The 24,917-nt window shown below is 48.8% G+C and overlaps 1 protein-coding gene across 2 annotated transcripts in view; it reads right to left on the reverse strand.

Annotated features, from left to right (window-relative positions):
* Positions 1-204: 204 nt before the first annotated feature.
* Positions 205-24,917, reverse strand: part of RUNX3 (RUNX family transcription factor 3) — a 60,028-nt gene continuing 35,315 nt past the window's right edge. Inside the window, exons 5-6 of one of the 2 annotated variants that reach the window (XM_035345368.1) lie at positions 15,137-15,301; positions 205-3,824 (exon numbers count right to left, since the gene is read on the reverse strand). In XM_035345368.1, coding sequence (XP_035201259.1) covers positions 3,301-3,824; positions 15,137-15,301 — 689 coding nt within the window. In that variant the 3' untranslated portion in view covers positions 205-3,300. The remainder of the gene's footprint in view (positions 3,825-15,136; positions 15,302-24,917) is intronic. The other variant, XM_035345369.1, reaches the window with a different exon arrangement.

Here is a 24,917-nt window from a genome sequence, read left to right on the forward strand (position 1 = left end):
GCCAGAGCCTGTGGGCATGTGCCTGAGTTCTGAGGAGCCCAGGGCCGCTCACTGCACCCGCTCTGGCCAAACTGTGGCCATGGCCACCAGCCCAAGCAGCAGCCCTGGGGCACTGGGCCAGGGACCAGGTCTGTCCCAGTGGAATGCAGCACCTGGGACCTGCGGAGCTGTGGGCAAGGAGTGAGCAAGCAGAAGGCACCGGGGGACTTGTAACCGTATGTTTATTATTCCACATGGAAAGTCATTAAAATTACACGAAGGCCTGACAATATAATCATGTACATTGGATAAGAACATCGACACCAATAATAGAAAAGCAGAACTGACCACTGTGCTGTGGCTTCGTACCAACTCAGTCCCACCCGTTCACAAGCCCGGCTGACAAAAAGGAGCCCGACTGCTCTCATGGACACTGGCATGGCAGAGATGTCGCCAGCCAGAGCTTCTTCAAACGACTTCAACAGGAGCAGACCCTCCCCATCCTCTCCCTCCCTCCCCACAACCCCCCACCCCAGTGACAAGTGCTACAGGTTAAAAAGATGGGCTATATGTTAAATGTAGGGCATTACCTTCAAGTAGGGCTGGTATATTACACAAATAACCACATTATTTGGTATCACTAGCATTTTTTTTTAATGTCCATTGTAATACACCATTAAAAAAAAACAACAACTTTAGCTTTCTTTATCTTCAAATGTCTCTGTTCTCAACTCCTTAGTTGGTTGTTGTCATTTTACCCTGCACATACAAGTATTAGAAGCATTATTAAGAATTGGATCCTTCAACACATTTAAGAATTATATTATTATAACAAATAAGACCAAAAATTAGATTTTATAGTTAAATATTCTTTGAGCCAGACAAAGGGGTTTTACTGTACAAGCAATTGTGCATTTTTTAAAAAAAGCAAATTATAGTGCAAAGCAAAAAACATTGGCCTGCCTTGTGACCATTTGCATACAATAAAGGTGCATATATTTACACCTTCATATGACAATATGTCATAAAATAACATTGTTGCCATTAAAAAAAAAATCATTATGAACAGTCTTAAATTAACCTAGTACTACGAATGCCTTGTTTTCTTTGTGCTTTCAATCAGTGGCGTGGTTGGATGATAAACATAAATGCATCAAAACACAGGCTGCTGCTGCGGTCCAGTTTCTACAGCTGGCAAGCACCAGAGAGGTACTCCCTGTTGCTAAGGAAGTAAATGTTGCAGTTTTGATGGGATATGGCTTTTAAAATTTTCTGTTTAGAAGAGTTATTCCTCTTGTTGCTTGTTTAACTCACGAGTGGTCATCGCAGCTTTCCAACTAAGCAAGGATGTCTTGCTCCAGTCTTTACATGGTAATGCAATTACAATATTACAATATACTGTATCTCAACTGACTGCTGACAAGATACAACTGAGATTTGGTGATAGGTATAATGGCATAAAATAGACAGAAGGGACTGGGATGTGAGCTGGAGGGTTTAAATTTTCCTACACATGGAAAAAATAAGACTTGGTGCAGGCTGCTGGTAGCGGTGGAGTCTGGGGGCTGTCCTATCCCCTTGCTGCAGGGCAGTGGGATGCAGCGGCACTGCAGCTGTGGGCTCACCCCGCCACACTCCCTGGGATCCCAGCCCTGTGGCACGTGGAGTCCAGAACCCAGCCCCAATTTGCACACCAGCAGAAAGCATGGCCGGCTGGTGGAAGGTGGCTTAACCCTGCGGTGTGCGTTGGGCCCAGGCCACTAAGTTGGCGTGGGGAAGCCCCACCACCTCTCCAGCTGCCTGCTGCCAGCTGGTGCAGTCTCATTCAGGTCACAGCCTCGTTGGTACCAGCTATGAGGCCGTGTCTGCATGGCGCCTGAGGGACCTGGTTCCACAAGATGCCACACAATCCAACTAGCTAACAGTGTGCCAGTGGTAGCTTTAAGGGCCTGCTCTTCAGCTTATTCATCTACAGCAAGATATCAGTGCTCTGGGTCACTTGAGAGAATGGAAAGGAGGGTAAGTGCTTGGAAAATGACAGGTAACATTGATTCACAATCTTCCCACCACCAAGGGGACTGCGTAGAAACTGCTTCTTTCTCCAAATCTCAGTTGGAGCTTTCAGCATGAACTGACAAGTTTAAGTTGTTTCTAAATAAGAAAAAGTCACCATTTGTCAATCCACTTTGGGTGAAAACACAGGAAAGAATCACAACAGAAATATGCTTTTGCCACCAGCTGTATGTGTAGCCACTCAGAGAGAATGAAAGGAAGACCCAGAGACCGGTGGCAGGGTCATGCCAAAGGTTTCTGAGTCATTCTGCAGGTAACATGCTTGCTTGGAAGTGCATCTCACACACCTTGGATTGTCCTGAACTCTGCCTTTGCTTCAGACACTGAGATTTGCTAAAGAGGGGCAAAGAATTGAATGGTGAGGTCAGGACAAAAGAGCAAACAAAACAAAACACATCTCATAAAAAGTACATCTCATATGTAAACATACAGGAAAGGCGAGGGTCTGTCAGGCACAGGATCAGCCACGTTACTGTTTTAAAAATGACGACAATGACAAAAATGAACAATACAACCTCTGTCGTCAACAAAGAATAATAATAATCACATCACAGCTCTTGTTCACATGGCTGATGCCGTCTGACCCACAAGGAATGCACAGCTTCTGTGCATTCCTGAGAACCCATGGTTGTGCTGTAAACCAGACTCTCACGTGCGGCATGTGGCTCTGGCGTCGTCCCACGGATCTTTGGTAGTCAGGAGCCTTAAACTGGTCGGGAGGGACTGAGAGAGACAAAGGTTTTTTTCTTCTTCTTTTTTTTTTTTTTTTTTTTTTCAGTTCAGCCTTTCTGCATTGGCAGAGAGATGGTTTGGATGTTTTCCTGGTCCTTTATCTTCTCTGAAACATTTTGCAGAAGGACAAGGTTTTCTTAACTTTTGAATGCTTTGTGTGGGGATGAGGATGAGAGTGAGATGACTGAGAAGTGTTCTGCAATAAACAAATATCTGATTCCACACATCTTTTTTCTTTCCTATGTACAATCCACATATTAAAAACAAATGAAAGGAACCACATCAAGCGACAAATTCAAGCCTTGTGGATGCTTATCTTGAAATGTAACATAGGTCCTGGTTCATCTTCGCTTGACGTTTGCCCTGCTTCCATGTAGAGGATCCTGGTTTGCTTTTGGTTAGGGAGACTTTGGTTTAGCTTTTCCCTAGGTCTCATTTTGCTGCATTCACTACCAAAAGGAGTAACGTAAAGGTGGCCAATTAAGTTAAAGTGGTGGGTGCCCAGCTGTGTTCCTCCTAGTAGGGTCTCCAGACCGACTCATCCATCCTTCCTGTAGTTGTCATGGTAGTCGGTGAGTTACTGTGGCTCCCGTCTGCATCGACCCCATCATTCTGATTGCCCAGGTTGGGATTCATTAAGTTGTTCCCTGCTGAAGCACTTGTACAAGAAGAGAGCATGCGGGTGGGTGAGCGCTCACCACCTGCCACCATGGAGAACTGGTATGAGCCTGAAGATGTGCCATAGTACAAATGGTAGGGAGAGGGGTTGGCCTGGAAGGGTCCGCTTTGGTTCTGCGTGGAGCCAGGGTAGGGGGGCGGTAGGTAGGTGTGGTGGAAGCGCGTGGTGGTGGGCATGCTGGTCATGCTGATGCCCCCAATGCCTGTCGCAGAGGGCGTTGCAGTGTAGGGGAAGGCAGCGGACATGGCACCAGGGTAATGCATCCGCGGGTCGGAGAACCTGGTCTCGGTGAGAGCTGGCAGCGTCGGGAAGGAACGGTCAAACTGCCGGGGGTCTGAGAAGGGGCTCAGATCTGATGTGCCTGCAGGGTTGGAAGAATAAAGCACATGGTTAGAGCACTATCCTGGTGGCTTGTAGAGTTTGTCCTGTGGCCTGGGTCATCCCCTGCCCAAGGAATTAAAGTCAGAGGGACAAACATTTCTAAGATCTGCCGGGGAAGAGAGCTGGGAAACTTAAATACAAAAATCCTAAAACCATTTTGTTTAATTTGTTCCCATTTCCTGTTCTAAAATTTGTTGCTTCCTATCCAAGAAGGGACACAATTAAGCTGACTTCTCTAGGGGTCTATTCATCTCTGGCAGATTAAAAAAAAACACCCCATAAACACAGAAAAAAATGTTTAGCCATTACATCAGCTGTGTAGTAAATAAATGGATGCAGGCCCCAGACGGCTGGTCCCTGAGATAGTCGGTGGTGTATATACACGCACACATGGAGACAGAGAGGAAAAGCTGGAGTCCAGACCAGGCTGCTAAGCCTTCCTGTGGGTGGCCTGTTTGTGCTGATAGCATCAGGGGATGGAGCTGATAAACACACAGCTGAAAACTCCCAAGCTAGGAGCCACAATACCCCTCTGCTTGCTTTTCTCTCTGTATTTTTCTCCTTCCAAGAGGATAAAGAGAGTGAGAAATTCAGGCTTTCCTCTCCTGGGGGAAGGGAGACTTGGGTCAGTGTGGTGGGGATGTTACCCAGCTCCCGCAGCTGATGGAGCCCCTGTACTTTTCCTTAGGGGTATAAATGTCAAGTGGGTTGCAGCCAGCTTGTATCTGGACAGGATCTCTGCCTGGTGCTGTTGGGTTCTATCCTCTGTGGGAAGCAAAGATAAATGAGCTGTGCTCTCCCAGAAGAGATGCAAAACCCCTATCCTCTGGACCTCAGCAGCTCACATTAAGCTCTGGCGCTGGTTATGAAGGAGGGCATGGCTATAAATGCTACTACTGTGCCTTTCTCAGCCTTTTAACATCACCCATAAAACAAAAATCTCTAGAAATAACAGTTCCAGTCCAAAGTTCTTGGCTGACTCACTGTGCTCAGAGCTCTTGGCTGACTGGAGGTGGCTTTCTCTTTACTGCTAAGACTACCATTTTCCCTTGTTAAAGGCAGGGATGTTGCAGCTTTCTGTGTTGGTAACAAGATGTCATCTGGCCTCAGTGACTTTTCTGCAGGCCCACCTTTTCCTCATGCTCTGCAGGATGAGACACACTCCTCCAAAGTAGGGGGAAAATTCTGCTGTGCCAGAGTCTGCAGCACATGAGAATATTTAGAGCTAACACATAAAAGCTTGCCTATCTCTAAAGAGCAAACCTAGCCAGAAAGACTATTAGTTGTTGGTTTTCTGTCACATAGGCTGGGTTTTGAATCAACTCAGAACAAGAAAATGTGTGAGATGAATATGATAGAAGTGCTTGTTATTTTTATATATGTGTGTGTATATACACAGACACACACAGATATATGATTGCATATTAGCTGTGTATGCATAGGGATGTGTATAATATATATATATTTATTATGCCAAAGCATTTTTAAATTCTCAGGGCTGGTGTCCCAGTCCCTGCAGCATTTCCCCAGGAAAAAAATACCTGAGCTAATCCCTTCTAGCTAAGTAGTGGCAAGGGCATGCTCTGGAGGAGCAGACAGGGAGGGGATCTGACCTGAAGCCCCTTTCTGGTCCAGGTGAGTCCTGCAGGGAAGCAGTGAAGGAGAGGCACCACCCTCCCCTCCAGCCATTTGCGGGTGATCAGCAGCGCCTGCCTTCCCACGCAGGCTCCATGGAGGAGAAAGGCAGGGGAGCACCTGGTTTGTGAAGGTGGCTGCGGCTTTGGTGTGAGATAAGAGAGGAGCAGCTCAAAGCTGTCATGAACCACACTGCTCTGCACACACCCGTGTGCAGACTCCATCCATCCTGTGTGCTCTGTGGAGGGGTAGCATGCTTGGACTGGCTGAAAAAGAGCTACACTGTGGAAAAAGCTCGCAGCTTATTTCACATCTCAGCTTGCCAGCAGGACACTCTGCCCCATCCCAAAGCCATGCTACTGCAAAAGCAGCACCAGCACTGCTGTCGGGTGCTGTGAGGTGAGGTGTGAAGAGTGATGATGGAAGAAGCAATTTGAGCAGAGCTGGGACAAAAATCCCAGCTGAACTTGGGAAAGGGCCAGAAAAGACCATCTTCTGAATACCTCCTTACAAGCATGCAGCCTGGTCACTGCAGGAAAAGGGCAAGACTGTTTTGCTACACACACACAGACAGCAGGCTCCAAATTCCCCGCACCCCAAAAACCCAGGGTGCTGCTCAGCACCTTTCCCAGAGCAGTTGACAATGTCCAGTCATCAGACTGTGCTCCTCTGTTAGCTTTAATGTGCCCTTATATAATAGTCCAGAAAAATGTAAATTGAAATAAAACACAAGTGCTCAGGGCACATTTCCCTTTTCCTCTATAACACTCTCAAAGAGTCTTTTAAAGGCTACATTTTATTGGACTGAATGTGCAACATTTGGCAATTGGTATTTGCTACTAATTTAGACACAAGCTTGTGAGAGTGTTAACTGCAGGCTGCATGCATGGAGAGCAAAGCACAGCGAAACCAACAGGTCTAGAAACTCTCCAGCTATGGCCTGAGCACAGCAGCAGTCAGCGGGTGAGCTCTGCGGGTGCCAGGCTTTGGACTCAGCTCCTTGGCAGCTTGCCTTGCCCCAGCCCCACGTGCTGCAGATGTGAGGCACCCACGCAGCATCGCCGGGCTGTGCTCTGCACGGCAAGTGTGAGTGGGGATGCACATGCAGGGAGCAGATCCCTGTGCCGCGCACACCTCTGCCAGCAAGATCAATGTCCCTGTGGCGCAAAGCCAAGGCCAGGGAGGCTGCTCGGGTAGCCCCCAGGGTCCAGGCTCTGGGAAGCCGCGGCTGGCTCACTTTCACCTATATCTTGGTTTTGGGCTTGAAGGCTCTTCCTGAACACAGCTCCGGTTTTACCCCACCAAGCCGAGGGTAAAACAAACAAACAAACAAAAAAAAAAACAAACCACACTTGTCTATTCTGTTCCCATATCGTCGGGGGGGCGTTGGCCTTCCCTGTTGAAGTCAGGCAGCGGTAACCAGCCTCCAGCCCTGTGCCGGCGGCTCCGGCGTTCCTGCACCGCCAGGAGCACGCGGGGATGCTCCCGGCCCGTCCCGAGGGAGCCCGGCCGGGGCCGTCCCGCCTCCAGCAGGGGGCAGCGGCCCCGGGACCGCGGCGGGAGGCGCCACCAGAGGGAGCCGCGGCCGCGCCGGGCTCGGTGGGGGAGCCGCCGGTGGGGACCGGCGCGGCGGGTGCTGAGCTGCGTCCCTGGGACCCTGGCGGCGGGGAGCTCTGCTCCGCTCGGCTCCGTGCGGGCCACAGCCGCGCCCCTGCCGCCCCGTCCGGGGGCTCTGGGCCTCCTGTCCCGGGTCCGAGGAGGGTCGCACTGCGGAAGGACAGCGGGGGGCTCCGAAACAGCCCCGGCGAGGCCCAGGCAAAACATTGCGCTTAATCCCCTCTGCAACCACCTAACTCGGCAACAAAGCAGCCCTCTGTTATGCTCATCCCACTACCAAGCGGCAATTTGGAGCAAGTGAGGCACCAAGCAAACGCCCAGGGAACAGGAGCGGGTGAAGTTGCACCTTTGGGCCCTGCGCTCCCATTGAAGTCACAGCCGGCAGCGCACTTGAAAATCACATCTTGCTGCCTCCTTCCCAATGCACGCAGAGCCGAGTGCTTCGCAAGCACAATCTGCGTGGTAGCACTGCCTCGGAGGATTTACTACGGTTTGCCTTGCTTGTTCACCATCCAACCCCCATTTGCTTTTTTGGACCCTGGCAATCTGAGCTTGAGTATTTCGGTTGTCAAGTTGCCAATCAAAATATTTGAAGGAAATGTTTATTTTCTTCTCGAAATCACACCAGCTGCTGCACTAACTGAATAAGCCCATTTAGCTGTAAGAATTTAACCATTGTAAGAGTGAACTGAGCCCCCCCCCCCAACTACTCCAAAATCTGACCCAATCTATCAGCGGAAATGTCAATGTTTTGGATAGGAGTTTGGGGAAGTGTGGAATGTGTATTAAATAAAAGCCATGTAAAGGTCAGAGCCCTGATTAGTAATGCCACTGTCTCCTTGTTAGGGCCGTGCTGCCCAGGGGACCCTGAGGCTGGGACACACCCCAGTACTTAATTGTGCAGCTGCAATTTGCACTTTTTGAGGACCCCCACACCCCCTTGTGCACCCACTTGTCCGATAGAAATAGACTTTCATAGCTGCTCAGCCTCTTTCCAGATAAAACAACTGTGCTCAAGTGACACAGCAGCTTTATTTTCATCTCAGAGGTGATACAGGCCTTTTCTTGGCTGACTGGCAAGGAGAAAAAGGCAAAGAGCTGCATCTGAGCGCCTGGGTGATGGGAGCAGAGCTTGGCAAGTTCGTGGCAGAGCTGAGCAGGGTGGCATGGGCTGGCAGTGAGCGTGGAGGTGGGGAGGCTGGCTTGGAGACCACGAAGTGTTGTCTGGATGTGTTCAGCCTCCCCCCTTAAGACCGTGCTGGGTTTGAGAGCTCTCTTGGATGGACTGAAACAGGTTCCTGTGCCCATGCTGGGTCAGGACTGGGGGGTCTGCTCAGAGTCCCCTAGAAGCCCTCGTGGAGCCAAGGCAATGCGCCCTGTAAGTGGTTTTAAAGACCAGTGGCACCGAAGTGCATACAGCCTAGCGGACCACTGCCTCATAACCTAGAAAACGTCTGTTCTGTCTGGAGAGAGAAAAGGGCAAGAAAAGCTACATCAGGACTTCTTCAGTGTCACATCATGGAAAGAGCTCTGAGGAACAAGTAAATGACGAGCTCACCCAGGGCACATGCACAGAGCACATCACTGAGGCCCAATGTACAGCTGTATGAGAAGATTATCAGATTAGCTGGGGATGTACAGTGATGCATGGAACCTGAGCAATTCCACATCACCCAAGATACTACTCTCTGATCCCTGTTTTAGAGATGTGGAGAACATGCAGTGGCTTATTCAATGAATCAGTAATAAACCTAAGCTTGTGCGTATACAATACAACACATACAAATACATATAGCATGTGGAACACAGAGAGAATAAAGGAAATTTAAAAGGAACTCGATAGTACAGAACTCTCTATGTATATAGAATATATAAATATCTGCAGCCTGGCCATATATCACCGTTTTATTTTTATACATATAAGTGCCTTGCAAAATTGTCATGAAAAATCTAGCCCAGGGGGAAAGAAACCTCCTTTCCTGTCTTATGCCATGATGACTGACAACAATGTAAACACTAATGATACTTTATGCTTATGTATATAATATGCATGCATATGCAAGACGGAGCGGGGACAGAAATTCTCTCTCTGTATACACCTGCTATTCTTTCTCTACTAGTTTCTGTGATGTTTGGACCTCTTAAGTTGTTTTCGGCATTTTTCTGACCTCCGTTCCTCTCTGCTTCCTTCCCCTGATCATACTAGCTCCATCTGGGAGCATGAACAGGCAGGTGGCCAAAGACGAAGAGAATCTGCTCTGTAAGGGAAGGTGCACAAGATGCATTCAATCTCTGAAGACCCAGCTCATCTCTAGAAAAGGCGCTGCTCTCCTCCCCACCCACGCACGCAGGCACGCTCTCACGCCTCTGTCACATATGTGAACAAGTTCATTTGTTTCACAGTCAGAGATAACTAAAAAAGAAACGGCCCCTTCCTCCTGCCCCATGAAAAAATTATTTTGGGGGAGGGGGGAGGTGTTGAAAAAAAATGAGGGTGTGAACAGCATCCGTTGTTACACACCCATGGAGCAATTGTTCTGTATCTGATATAACCGGCTCACAAACTGGGTGCTAGTACTTCCTCTGCAGAGCCTGAAAAAAAAACCAAACCAAAACACAACAACACATGTCGCTTATCGCAGCATCGCCAAGCACCACCTCAAGATTGCCAAGCACGTTTGCTACTCAGTTTTCTCATTCTCTTCAAATACAGTGTTCTGCTGTGCAGGCAGACCCAGCCCCCAAACCTACCACAGGAGCATCACAAACCAGCCAACAATGCTCTCCTCGGTCCTCCCCTGGCAGTTTCAATCGAGACCCAAATACGCTGGGCAACAGCCCCCGGCCTTTGCAGGAGAACAGGGCTGGAGGCAGGGATGCCCCAGGTGCTCCTAGCTCATTGACCCCCACACTGCATTGCAGCCCCCTCTGCCAAGTCTTCAAGGTCCATGCTTTTACCCTGTCCCAGACATTCCTTGCACCCTTCCTGCCCTTCTGGGGAGGACCCTGCTTCTAACATCCAGCATGGACTTCTTCATCTCCCGTGCCAGCACTGTCCTTCATAGCTTACATTAGCTCTTCTCCCTCCGTGATGTTTATGCCCTGGATGTATTTACACAGAGCAATCAGCTCCACTCCCAGCCTGCCTTTTGCTAGACTAAACAAGCCACGCTCTTCCAGCTTCCCCTCCCGCCAGGCCCCTCACTTCTCCTCACCATCCCCAAGCCCAGCTCTGCCCTGTGCCCCTGCCTGGCATGTGCTGCATCAGCCTCAGTCCCTGCTGCTCAGTCCCGCACAGACGAGGAGTGAGCTAACGGTGCTAACTGCGTGGGTGGGTGGGTGGGCTGGTTGGGGAGCGCTACCTTGACTGCAGGCATTCCCTCTAGTCTGCCCGTGCTTTGCTCTTTACCTGTATTCAAAGGGTATTAAAAAAAAATTAACAAGCCCTGACTACATAAAAGGAAGTAGCTGAATTTACAACCCAGCCTGCAGCTAGACCACCTTGCCTGCTGAGCAGGTTTGGGCCAGGCCGGCCTGCCATGGGAAACCCACTGCAGCTCGGCAGCAGTGGGGGCAGAGGCGTCCGGGTGCCTGCCCTGCTCCACCACTCCCGCATGGCAGCCCAGCCTGGTGCTGCCCCTGCGGGTCACAGTGCAGCTCCTGTGGGTCCCAGTGCAGCTCCCTCGGGTCGTGGCGCAGCCTGAACCCCTGCTGAAGGCAGGGCAGCTGCCCCAGAGCCCATGGCAAGGCCAGCCAGTCTTGCTGCGCACCTGCCTTCTATTTCAAACTGCAGCACCTCAGCTCCTGACTGGCGCTGGCCTGTGTTTCATCTTTGACCATTACCTGACAAATTCATTTAAGGGACATCCATTGCACAGTGGGCAAATGCAATTGAGAGGAGGAGAAAAGCAGTTTGAAGACAGACACAGAAGCATTCAGAGCCTGGGAGGAGGCAGGAAACCCATCTTAAGCATGTTCCTTCCTTTGAGGCTGAAGCTGAATCCCACAATATGTTTTCTTCCCACTAATGCTTGCCTAGCTTCCTTTGGAAACAATTTAGCCTCTGCCCATGGTAGAATGTTTTTATCCATTAAGAAACGGATATTTTAAAGAAACCATAAGTCGATCTGGACAGGGATTAGGAAGCAGCAATTCAGGGTATTTGCTGGGCCCATAATTCAGGACTTAACCTCAGAGCAGCCACGTTGCATTTCGGAAACAATAGGGCACTTGCTGCCTATGCCAAGAGGCTTCTTAAAAGTAATATAATACTTCTAAAATGTATATTTAAAAAGAAAATGAGAGAGAGATTTTACTTTAAATGCATATGGTGAAGCATTCTGCTGATGACTGGCCTAAGTTAAAAATGTTGCACTGGCTTTAAGTAATGGATTGCAAATGAAACTGGTTAAAGCTGAGCTGTTTCAAGATCAGGAGATCTGAAAGCTCTTCACCAGCACAATGTCTCCAAAACAGTTTAGCAGACACTAAGGCTGGGAGAGGCAGGATGGAGTCAGCAAAAGGATCCAGCATTTACTGTTCTCCCTGTGAAGTCAAGGGAATTTGGTTTCACTGGAGCAATATGAAGAGTGTGCAAGGAGATGTTAAGTGCATTAATCAAAACAGCTTGCTGTTACTGAGTAGATCAAATTTAAAATCACTTTGCAATTGTCCTCATGTACACAAGGCCTCTACATGTTGCTGGACAATGCACACAATTGCTTTTGAATGATTGAAGATGTTTCCACCACAAAACTAGAACACAGGAGCTGGCTGTGTGGGCGGTCCTCCTCTGTTGCAATGGGAATAAAACAGTTCCGCATGAACCAACTGCTGAAACATGGGCAAGGACGAGGCATCACACAGAGAATAGGGGGCTGCTGGGAGCATCTCAGCTCTCCCCAGGAGGACGTGTGTCTGTCACCGTCCCACTTCCCCAGAGCAAGGGGGCCCTGAGAAGCAGCCAAAGGCATGCATAAGCAAGTTTCTTTAACATCTTGCTTCACTTTTGAGAGCTCCTTGATTTTTTTAAACTAGAAGACAAAACTCACAATGAAGTAAGCATGCAAGGCTCTCACATCGTGTGCCCCATAATAAGGAACCATTTCAAGCCATCCTAATGACAGCTTGGTGTCTCGCTGCAGAGACGGGAGAGCCGGGATTTCAAAACCTCAGATTTTCCAGACCTCACTGGAGGAGTATTGGGCCAAATCCTCAATGGAGGCAAATGGCTCTGCTCTGCTGCAGCCAGGAAAGAGTGCCAGCTGATGCTGGGTGTGGGTATGCCTGTCCCACCTGCCCATTCTCACCACAGCTGACGCTGGTCACTCACGTTCTCTCCCCAGAGCAGCTAAAATGGCTATCAAATCTGCCATGTGCAAGGCTGAAAATGTCTGTTGCATTTGCAGACAGGCATGGGAAGATATTGATTCTCTGCTCATCTGCAAGGGGTAAGGTAAGATTAGAGCCACTCCGGTAAACTCACACTGGGCAGTGGGAAACCAGTGCGAGAGCAGAATCTGACCCGCTCGGCTGGAGCACTAAGCACACTCTTCTCCTGTGCTTCCTGGCATACCCTTCAGAAACGATTGGTTTTCTCTTACCATGAGGTTTTTGGTTTGAGACCATTTAACCTCAGGATGATCATTTTACATGGGGGCTATTTATAACCTCCAGGGGCTGCTTTACTGAAATTCCTGCAAATGGCTGAGGGCCGGATTCCTCTTCCATTTACACCACTGTCCTTGCTGTGATCTCCACTGTGACCGCACGGCCTTCGCTCCTGGGGAGGAAAGATCGGACACATCCAGAGCAAATGAATCTCCAAAGAATCCTAATTCCTCTGAAAGAGGAATCCTATCTGCTATGTTCCTTTCTGCTCCAAAGAACAAACTCCAGGTGCTGAGCTCAAGGAGTTGTGGTGCCTGATTCCTCCCTCGGTGGCTGAGGCTGTTTCTGGGCATCCCAGCTCACTGGCCAGGTTTTGCTAGAAGTGGATTAGGAAGCACTCATGCAAACTGCTGGGTCAGCAGAACTGGGAGGCCAACCAACACCAGCAAGTTCGTTGACGGAGGGACAGCTGCCGCCCCCCCCGGCGTGGGGGTGCAAGGACACTGAGGACGTTAAGGCTTGAAGAATCCAGGTGAGGGGCAGTGGGGATGAGTGAACTCCAGCCTGCCCCATTTGTCCCTCCTAACCAGTATCTCGTTATGCTTTTGCTTCTCATGTGTGTTACCTAAGAATGTAACAAGTCGTGAGAATTACACGTTAACTCTTGTGTTATTCTTGGCATGGGTTAGGCTCCACTTGCTTGGGTAAAAATTACGATCTTTGTGAATAAGCTGTGTGTGAGAGAGAGAGAAAGTTTTATTATTATTATTATTATAGTTAGCATTGTGTCAAAAGGACAAAGTTGAGATTAAAGTTACTAAATTGACTCTGCTCCCAGTTATGCTGGTAAGAACCCACAGTAATTTTAAGACAGTTCCTCCAACTTGGAAGCAACAGAGCCAAGAGCAGAGCGTGCACAAACTGCATTTTGCAGCATCCCTGGTACTTTGGATTTACTCTGCAGGAATGATTTTAGATGGCTAATTTTGTGTGTCTCCACTCCTGCTGTCACTTGACATTCGGGAATTTGACACACAAACCTGTGTGCCAAACAATTTGGCCACAAACTTGTGGCCAGTTTCATTTTTCTTTTTGAATTTGTGTCATCACCTGACTCTTTTCTCCAAATGACACTCTTTGGGTTTCTGGCACTAAAGGGGACTGTGCTAACTTAAAATATGCATTCCCCCCTTCCAAGACTTTTTATTGTACAGCCAATGAGTTGAGTCTATAAAACTCTCTCTCTCCTTATAAAATAAAAAATAAAAAAAAAAATCAAATGATGATCCTACACAAAATGCCCATGTTCTTCTCATAAAATGTGCTAATATCAATGAAAATTCCAAGCATAAAGATTTGCATTTCAATGAGAAATAAATTAAACTTTCTGTGTAATTTTGGGTTGGGAGGAGTGTGGTAGCTTTTACAGTTTGGTAACATTTTCAAACATGTTTTTGTGCCTGAGACACCCTCCTTTGCCAATGACACTGAGGTTTCCAAACATCTACGTCACTTCTGAAAACGCAGCATAAAAGCTTTTGAAACTTTACAACCCAAAACCTTCCAAGAGGCACACCAAAACTCAAAATACAGACTGGTTAATTAATATCTGTTAAGTCTCTATTAGTACTTCTGCTTATTTTCAAAGGAAAACAACACCAAGACTAAAAATGCATGGAAAAGGATCACGGGCAATATGCAGATGGGAGAAGAGACTCTCCTAATACATCACAGTAGTGTCTGGCATTGTTGAGAAGTGCAGCAAGGTGGGAATTGCAAGGCAGCTTGATATTTTGAAATGTAATGCCTATTTTGGGATGAAATTCAAATGCAGGGGATTAGCAGACTGACCTCTCATAGGTAACTCTCCGAAGGACAAGTGGCAGTTCCTACCACTGTCCTAGCAACAAGCAACAATTCAGACTCATGGGGAGTGCCCAAGGGCTCAGCTATGCTGATTGCAAATATGGGAAGAGCAAAGCCCATGTGCACACACGCGTGCGTCCATGCAGGTGTGCATACATGTGGGGAATTATGCTGGAGTTAGGTGATGGATCACCAGACTTGGCATAAACACAATGCAACAAGATAAGAAACCACTTGGATTACCATGTAAAGTATAATACACCCTTCTCTTGCTGATGCTTAACTGTCTGCGCGGGTGCCTTCGTATCAAAGAAGCTACCGAATTCAAAGCATGCCTAGCTCTCCCTTGCATTCCTAGTGAAACTCATCGGTTTTACCTCAAACCTCATACCTAACGGTGTGCTCAGTGAAATCACCTGGGTTTACAATTCAGCAGACGTCTGCTTACTCAGCGGGTGCAAGAAAGCTTCTAGTGTCAAGATCCCGTCCCACCCTCCCCGGCTCAATCCCTGAGCCCTGCGGCTGTCCCGGCTGCACGACGCCAGGCTGGTGCGCGGCTGGTACCTTGTATTGGAGTCTGGGCCTGTGACCCGAAGTGGCTTGGGGTGCTGAGAGATCCACGAGGGCTGGGTGTCGTCGGGGTGACTCTCATGGACTGGCGCAGCCGTTCCAGCTCCCCGTAGCGGTCAGCAAAGGGTTTGGTTTGGTCTTCCAGCTTTTGCCTATGCCCTGGAACATGATAAGAGAGGCTGGTGTCTGATCAGCTCCCCTTTGGCTGAAGTGTCCTGTTAAGCACAGTGTCAGCACAGCAGCCCCGGTCTTCACGGCAGCCTGGCCGGGCTGATATGCAGTGCGGGCCTGAAGACAGGCTCTGTGGGCCATTCCTGAGCCACCAGCCTGCGCCCCCCTTGCCTGCTCCCAACGAGAGAGGGGGGACACACGTGAGGTGGGAGAAGGCCTCTCTCCTGGCACAGCTGTGGCTGGGGAGCCAGGAAGGGAAACGCTGCATTTTAAGTACTTTCTACAGCATTTGCTCAGGGCATCTGGGAGAACTCTTGTTTTTCTTCAAACTCCTGTCCGGCTCTGTTCAGCCTACATGGCCAGAGCCAAGGGGGCTGCAGGGGCTGGGAACAGCACTATACCTCAGACGTGTCACTTTGCTTATCTGCTCCTCTTCTCCTAAGCCCGTAAAATGGGGAGACTATTCACCTACCTCCCTGAGGCAGGGCAGCAACTAATGAGCATTTGTAAAACACTCCCAGCTTCTTAGGTAGCAGCTGCTGGAACAGGGCAATAATTATTAAATTTATGCTAATTGGCCTGAGGCAAGAGGCACATGAAATACACTTGATACATAACTTTCGCATTTTACTATATTAATCATCACTGAACGGCTTCACTCTCTCTGGGCCGGATTCCAGTCTCAGTTACACCTGTGTAAAGCTGGAGGGCTTCCAGCGAGGCCGGAGCTGCCTCAGCTTTACGTTCTGAACCAGTGCTGGGTTCAGCCCTTGGGTTTCCCTCAATCCTCACCTGCCGCAGCCAGGCAGCCACGCAGTGCCCCTGGCTCTTTGTGCCAGTCACAAAAGGACCTCTGCAAAGTGGCAAACATCTGATCCTGGCATAGTCAAGCACAGAGCTCAGGGCACCAGAGGTGTGCAGGCTGGCAGAGAGGCCAGAGAGGGGCTGGGAAGGAAATGGGAGGCTCTCCTGAGAGCTGCACCTTACCAGAACCAGCTCTATGGCCCGGCATCCACCCAGCTGAGATCTCTCTGGCTTTTAGAAAGAACAGCAATGGTGTTGCACTCAAGAGGCACAAAACACAGCCGCCTCTTGCTTGCATGCCCCCCCAAACCTCCACCCTCACATCTGCTTAGCGTGAGCTCGGTGTCAGTTTACAGCAAAGTCGCAGAAAATCCCCAGACTTCCCCTCCTTAAACCTGGCATCTGGTATCTTCTGATCTTGCCTCTGCTTGACTCTTGTGCTGGGGCCACACTCCCAGGCTGCTCATGGAGGTACTGGGTGGCTCAGCTGGGAGGGCACGGCTGTGACGGCGGGATGGCCACTCCACTGCACCCCAGCACCCTGTGAGGCTGCACCAGCCCTGAGCTCCACCGTCCCCAGGCTGCTCCCAAGCAAAATTCCAGCCCCAACAAGGACGTGCCGATGCCAGAGAGCAGAACTTGCTACGAAAGGACTCCAGCAGAAAGCAAAACCCTATGGTATTTTCCCTGCTGTGTGAAGTAAACCAAGGAAACCTCAAATCAACACCATAAAAGATCTCTTCTAATCTTTGTGAGCCCCTAGACCTCAGGCATCTCTGTCTTATCTGAGGGCCTTCAGAGACACACAAGCAGCAACTCACATGGTGTTTGCTTTTTCCCCAAGGGGGAAAGCGTGTGCAGCGAGGTGTCTTGTTTTGGCCCACATTTTATTATTTCAATATATGTTTGAAAACACAAGAAAAAAAAATAGGTTTAAGTTTTTCCTTTAACAGTTTTCTCAGGTAGGGCTTAGCTGAGAAGCTAAAAGGACTGCAAAGACCAAGTTGTACAGAAATTTAATGGAAATGTCCCTGCTTCTATCTCAATTGAAACCCAATCCTGCAGTAGTGTGTATAGCATGTGACAGAGAAAATATTGAAAAATAAATCAAGTGATGTCTATGTTGATAATGCTTTTAAAGATTACTCAGCTATGCAACCTAACCAAGGGCTTCATGTGGCTGCACTCTGCTGTGCTGTGGTTGCTCCAGTCCCTGTGCTGCCTGAACACAGGCGCAGCCCCACAGGCTTTTAAGCCTCAAGTAAATACCAGTGCTGTACTAACATCCCTTAAAAGGGGAAGGTCTGTGGGCAGACCCAGCAACTATCAGCAAGCCCCACCCCCAAACCTAGGACTGTTCCGACTAAAAGAAAGTAGAAAACTTGATGCAAATGTAAGTCAAAACAAAGACTGGGTCTCATTGAGGAGTGAAACCCAGAGCAGAGGAGGAGTGGGGCCAGGACGCCTCCTGGCTCTCCTAGGCCGTCTCTAGTTTGCACTGGCAGCGTCATAACTCCATCAACGGAGCTGGGGCTGGGCAGCACTGAGCTATATGAAATGAGGAAACAAACGAGTTAAATACCACCAGCTCCGCAGACTACCAACCGTGTTTGGTACAGGCTGTCTCCCCAGGACTTCCTGCCGCTTGTCACTGGGATGACTAGGATGTCAGACTTTGTCACGCAAGAGAGAATTGCTATTAATGGGTTTCTTTCATCAGAACAACCTGAGCTTTTTCATTTCTGCAGTGGTTTGCTTCATTAAAGGCCCTTCCCCATCTACCCACAGCTGTCATGCAGAGGAAACCAGCACCGTCAAATGAACAATAGCTCGTACCTTAGAGAAAAGGAAGGTGGTTTCTAGCTTAACCCAAGGACTGACTCAAAGACTCACAAAGTTGGTGGGTGGATTTTCAATCGACTTCAAACAGCTCCAGACCTCAGCCCCAAAAATCTGTCTGAGAAGTCTTCATCACCCTGAACAGTGAATTTTTGGGTACAAAACCTGCTGTTGGAGACTTTGCATTGTGTTTGCCCCAGTGCAACCACCTTGCTCCGTCGCGCAGCTTCCTGCCCTCCGTGGCCACACAGCCAGCTGCACTAGCACCAACTCGCACAGGTCAGTGTTCATGGAAACAACAGCCTTATGGTTATAACTCGATGGTTGCTGACCTTGGACACTTCTTGTCAATGGAACGTGGGTTTTGAAGTTAGGTCAAGTTTCCAAGTCAGTCAACTCTGATATTCAGTATGGCAAGATGTAAATTTTGACAGATCACCTCAGCTCCTGGGATAAGAACACAACCTGTATCATCATAGCAAACAAACAGTCCCACTGAACACTTCCCAGCTGGAGGAGACAGTGAGTGCTTTACACTTTAGACCTAATAATAAGATACATACTGGAAGTTTTGGGTGTTTCTTGCTGCAATGAAGCTCAGGTCCTCAAAGCTATGATTTAAAGACCGGCTTAGTGCATTAAAACTTTTCAAAACCCAGACAGACTCTGCTCATCCTTCTAGGAGTGTGCAACCTGATATGGCTTCTGAAATGGAAGCCAGGATGGGGCTACAGTGCTCAGCAAGAGCAGCTTATTTCCCCAGATTTCTTAGGTACAGAATATAATGTTGACCAAAGGTGTAAAGGGGCTCCAGAAACTTTATGACTTCAATGATACCAGATTCCAAGAGCTTGCAAATTTGATTTGGCCCAGTACAGATGCTGGGGCGACTTGAAAAGCCCCCTGGGGTGCTTCGGGTCCTGGCCCCTGGTTTATCTGCAAGTAGGCACAGATGGGGTCACGGCAAGGAGAGGCAGGGAGCTGGCACAGCCTGCTCTCTGCCCTTGGCAAGTCGGGATTCGGGTGTCACGTTCGTCCCCGTCCCCTGCCATAACCCCATTTTACTGAAGGAAGGGAGAGCAGATGGTGGGAAGTGGCTTGGCCCTCCCTAGGCATCTTGCTGCGAAGCACTGGCGGCAAGATGGAGCGAAGGAAATGCAGAGGATTTCAGCTCAGGGCTGTATGTGTGTGTATGTGTGTGTTTATTAACACAGACTTTTGCAGATCATTTCCCGAGCTCCACAGAGGAGGAGACAAGAACCAGGAGACAGTAGTGTGGGCCGGGGCACAGTGCCTCTGTTCTGATTATGCCACAGCAGCCTGAGATGAGCCATCAGCAGCCACAGGACCTCCTACATGTTCCCCTTAAAAGCAGGGCTTGTCACAGCTGCCAGCTCCCACCATCCTTCTCCCATGGTGCTGCTCAAACCCTAGCAACCCAGCTGAGAAGTACACCCGGATCAGCTGTGCAGCCATACCGTGCACAGCCTAATGGCTTAGTTACTACACGTCCATGAGAACAGACCAGAAGAAAGCAATCACCAGTGGATAAAACTCGATCTCAATGCACAAAACACCTTTCAAATCTCTCTTGTAGCCCTCAAAATAGGTACTTCAGAGAGACACTCCAATCCTCTACAGTGCGTTGAATTTTTTCCTGGTCTGAGCCTCGGCTAGACTATCAAGTCCCAGCCTGTTCTCCAGAAACAAGCCACATGTGGAAGGCCTGTGTTACAGGAACATCAGGCCTGTCACTTACAACAGATGGTCGGGTGGTTTCATCTTTGCACACCAACAATGCAGGATGACCCTCAGGTCTTCCCGGGAACCCCACCTCCAGCTCAAGCACCTTGGGAAATTCCTGTCCAAGAAGCACGTGGTGGAGCCCCATGGCCAGTGAGGGAGGGCAGGGCAGTGGAGCCGGGCTGCCCAAGGCACCGGCAGCTGGAAAGGACTCCAGCACGACGTCTCTGCAGAGGATGGAGAGCTCTGCTGAGCTCCAGAGAGCAGCAGTGGGCGGCAAGTGCCAGCACTACTTCAGCCCACTTCTGAAAGCAAAGAAGTTCACAGGAGGGAGCAGGAGGAAAGGAAGAAAGTGTTAAAAGGAACTGTCTCTTCTGCTGCTGAACAAAGTCAAGCACAGATAACTCATTATTCACATGTTTGAAGTTAGGCTGCTTACGCCATTTGGAAAGAGAATCGGTCACGGCAAGTCTTTGCTTTGGTTTCCTCTGGCTTTCGTGAGACACTACCGCTACTGTCTTTCTCCAGCTTTGAGAGAAAGGCGAGTGTGTCGCAATGAGCCTCAGCTCGCATGTTCTGGCAGAGGATTTACACTGACTTGAACAACGAAAGGAAAATAATATTTAAGGGGGTGGGGGAGAGAATTTTTAAAAGGCTGCTAATTTATAAAGCTTTTTTAGCTGGTGGTGGTCTGAGATGAATTGGCTGCCTCTAAAAGGATGAAAATAAATATCCCTCTTTTAGAAGGAAATAACACTGGCTCCTGGCCAGCTGGCAGGAATCACAGAGATATGTTGCATTTACAGTAGGTTTTTACTGTCTGAAGCTACAGCAGTGGGAGAGATGTTCATTATATGCAGGCTGGTATTGATTAGCTGGTTTGCAAGCCCTTAATCTCCTCTCACTTGTGGGTTAGTCCCTTGACTTTGCTTGCCTCTGCCTCTCTCCCTGTCCACCCTGTGGTGGGAGACTGTGCAAGCAGGCAGCTTCTGACAAATTGTACTGTACTTCTGGCCTTTTATTACACCAGCAGACCCAAAAACTCATCCCTCTGGAAGGAAAACAAAGCAGGGCATTAACTCAGATATTTAAACAGAAATCTTGGGTAGCAGTTCCAACAGCTCCTGCAATGTGAGAGCTGTGGCCCACATTCAAATTGAAAGGAACTTCACATCCAAATTTTGATGCAGCTTCAGTACAGACCCTGAAAAACATGGGCTCCCCAACCCCAGGGTTTCAGCAGGAAGAATGAGTCTTTCTAGATTTGAAGGACATTTAAAGCACTTCAAAGCACAAGTAAAGTTGTTGGGAGTCTCAACAACAAACTGGGAAAATTCATTAGGTTTAAGCATTTAGCCTGCTTGTGCCTCGCTGAAAAAACCTGCAAGTGCTTTCCTGTATTTTTCCATCCTTAAATACCCCTGAAAATCTGGCTCTGAGACTGCAGAGTCAATTAGGAGGTTTTTAAAGGTTTTGACTGAAGATCTGAAAAATTTCACACGTGTCACAAACTAGCAGATCAGTGCACATCTGTAGGAAATACAGCAGCTTTCATAAGAGAGTGCAAAACCCAACAGCCTCACTGGCTTTGCTGCATTTCCTCCCATTTCCAGAAAGGCAAAATTCTATTATGGGCTGTGATCCAGTTCTCATGGAATTAGGCAAAAAACCTGATTCAAAGATTTCAAGGCTGAGCACTTGGGAGGAAGTAGACAGATCTCAAGCACATCCAGCTGGTATTGCCTCAGTCTAGTCTGAGATCAGATTTACAAGTGCATATATATATTAGCTGCCACTAGGTAGATCAGTGGATTAATGCCAATTTACAGCAGGCAGTGAGTTAATGCCTGCTATCTAACAACTTGAAATAGGACCTGCATGGTACCAGTATAGCTGGTTTTTCCCATCTAATAACCTGTTCCATTAGGGCAAGCACATCAAATTCCTTTGGGCAACCCGGGTTAGGATACTCTGCCCTGGACAGGGAGGACTGGGTTCAAACCTGTGTAAGGAATATGCTGTGTTACAGCTAACAAACACGAGATGCACCTGATGTTGTGGGGCCATACAGCAGACAACTAGATATAGGAGCTTTTGCCAGACAGTCCTGTGCTCTTGGTAATGCAGCACAACCCACATCAGATCCAAACTTTCCCAAGATTGAGGATGCTGAGCGTTGGGTTTCCCCTTTACCCTAGGACAGAGCTGGAGTAAAGCCCTGGTATTAGAATATCCCCCAATCCCAGGACTGAGCTCTGAGCTCCATCTCCAGAGACCAGCTGGTATGTCAGATAATTACAGCTCCTGCCGAGCTTTACCAGCACTCACAACGCAATGCCGTGAGAGCCCCAGAGCAATGCTGCCGGCATGGCACCCCTAGTCCTCTGCACAACGCTGTTTCTCCAGAGCCAAAGCAGTAGGATCATGCACAGGCTCACCTCTCTGTGCCGCTGAGCTGCCCACTCCGCACATGCTTTTGGGAGGCATGCAGCTGGGAGAGCAACAGCAACCCCAGCAAGGAAGTGCAGCTCTCAGCTGCTGGGCACCTTCCCACTGCCGACATCCTTGGTGCAACGGCTTGGAGGCACTGGGGCCACTCTCTGCTTGCTGCTTTGCTGCTCCTCCCTCCCCTCTCCTACTACAGCACATAGATTCACTGGAAAGAGTAAGATAAAATAATGCAAAATCATGTCTAAGCACCTTCCGCTGCAGGATATGATTTATATCTGGCTGATTGCAGAACAGGTGACTGGTCTCTGGCAGCAGAGGAGCAGGGTCTTAGGAACTAAATTTCATCTCATTCTGAGTCAAATCTTCTTCCTCCTTCCACCACATCATTAAAGTGATTGGTTGCACTGATAAGCTCTTTCAGGAGGGAGAAACGAGATGTGTCCTGCCTTGATATCTGATGTGATCTTGTGGTTTTGTTTGATAGTTCTGGTCCTTTAGCTGTTGTCTTCCCTGAAACGAAACTTGCCTTTTAGCATTGACTTTTTTCTCTCTTTCAGTCTGCGACCCTTTGCACTGTCCTGAGTTTGCAAATCCTGCCCAAGGGGAGTGGGGCTGCAATGCATCAATAAACCTGCAAGATGCAGTCCTAGCTGCAGTTCAACAAATTCTCACCAACAGCTTCCACATACATGTCATGCTCCCATGTCACCCACTACTCACCAGGTTATTAGATTCACAGGTAAAATAAGATACAGGACAAATTGCTGGGACACCCCTTGTGAAGAAGCAAAGCTTGCCAACATCCTTGTCACAAATACTCAGTTTTTTTTTTAGTTTTTTTTTTTTGGGGGGGGGGGGGAGTCCTGGCACCTGCATGCTGTCCCATCTCACATCTCATCCCTTTGCACAGCTCTGCTTGGTTCACCCATTGGATTCAGCAGAAATTTCTTTTGCTGTTTATTTGTACAACACCTGGCATAACTTGCCCCTGCATACAAGACCAAAACACCACCGACATCCTTCTGGAAGTAGCCTTCAATTATACTTCATTCTCCAGATGTGCCCCATCCACCAGAGGATTCGTTTGCTCCAGTTTGATCTCTTCTGAATACAATATCAATGTCTTGTCCACAATTCTGATTTTTTTTTTTTGTTTTCAAAGCCAGACCAGGATCAGGTGTGCTCTCCTACTCAGCTGAGAATCGTGCCCTGGGGTTTTCCAAAGCATTCAAAAGCAGGAGGTGTTGCAACCAATTTCAACAGATTCTTTGTACAATGCAAGCAAAAATAATTTCCCTGTTCTGACTCCCAGTACTGCTTTGCTTAGAAAATATTGGTCATTTTTAAGTAAAACGATTTTGAAGGTGTTATATACTGGATGATTATAGAAGTAGAGGTGGAATTTACCATATACACCAAATAAAATAATTAGAGGAGTGAATTTACTGGAGCCCATATAAATTTGGTTGCTCTATTAATACTTCTTTCAAGGCTAGGATTACAGCCTCAAGCTATAGCACCAAAGGACCAGGCAATGCGAATCCACTGCTTTGGATGCAGCCGAGCAAACTTTGCTCTTGCTGAGGAAGGTTCCATGAGCCCCTGGTAGCCAGGGAGCCCCAGGACAGCTCCATACCCAGCCGAAGGGCAAGTGGGGCCAGAGGCTAGCACAGCGTGGTCTGCCAAAACCCAGAGCCCATCTGCTTTTCTCCCCGAGTGATTTTTGCCCACCCGGAGCCGAACCCTCACTCCCCCTACACCTTGTCTCCGCCCAGAAGGGGTTAACTGGATAGCAGTACCTATAAGAAATTAGAGGAGGAGGTAGTTTAACATAATTGCTTGCAATGCATGTATCAACAGCAGTCCCAAACTGCCTCTGCAAGAAAACAATGCCCTGGACGGTCTCAGCAGATACTAAAGGGTTCAAACTCACCCGCTGGGATCAAAACACATTAGCAATGGGAATACAAACAGAGAAACCCTGCTTCACAGCAAGTACTGATTTGCAAGGACTCCTGCCTGAACTCAGAGTCTCACACCTGAGCTGTGCGGATTCAGCCTTGGTCCCAGCCCTGACCTCCTGCCTGGCCCCTAGTGAACGGGACACTGGGGCAAATTGAAGGGACCTGGTGGATGGGGCAGGAATTGGAGGTGCATCGCTGGTCAGGGTGTGCAGTGATGGCACCAAGGCCCTGCCATCATCCCAGCCCCTTGTCCCAGCCAAGCATTGGCTTTTCATTTTTCTCCATTCAAAGAGCAAACAGGCCATGGAAGGGTGGGATGGAGCAGGCCAGTCTCCATGCAGGAGGCACCCTCCATGCAAATGCCCCATGATGACAGCTTTAAGGGACAATAAAGAAAACAGCAGGAGAACTAAAACATTAGGACACACTGCATTTTCCTGAAGATTTCACAAGTGTGCTTTGTTTCATGACACTCTGAAGATCTCATGCCCTGTTCAAAGCCCCTTCTGCTCCTCCAGGTAGGAGCCTCCAGTGGGGCAGGATCTACGTGGCAGAACAGGAACAGAGGCCAGAGAGCTCTCCAGTGACTGCCTGGCACGCCCAGGGCCAGGACAGCACCACCCCTGTGCCAGGGGCCAGCGCAGGGAGCAGCTGCTGGGCTTCTGTGAGGGCTCATCTCTCAAACTGCAGCGTATCCAGAGCAAAAGTTAATAACGGAAGCAAGAAACTGTCACTCAGGATTTCCTCCTTTTCCTCTCCAGGGAAGGGGGCAGGTCTCAAGAAGTGGGAAATCACCCTAGTTT

Source organism: Oxyura jamaicensis, chromosome 23 (assembly GCF_011077185.1).
Source record: "Oxyura jamaicensis isolate SHBP4307 breed ruddy duck chromosome 23, BPBGC_Ojam_1.0, whole genome shotgun sequence".
Taxonomy (NCBI): domain Eukaryota; kingdom Metazoa; phylum Chordata; class Aves; order Anseriformes; family Anatidae; genus Oxyura; species Oxyura jamaicensis.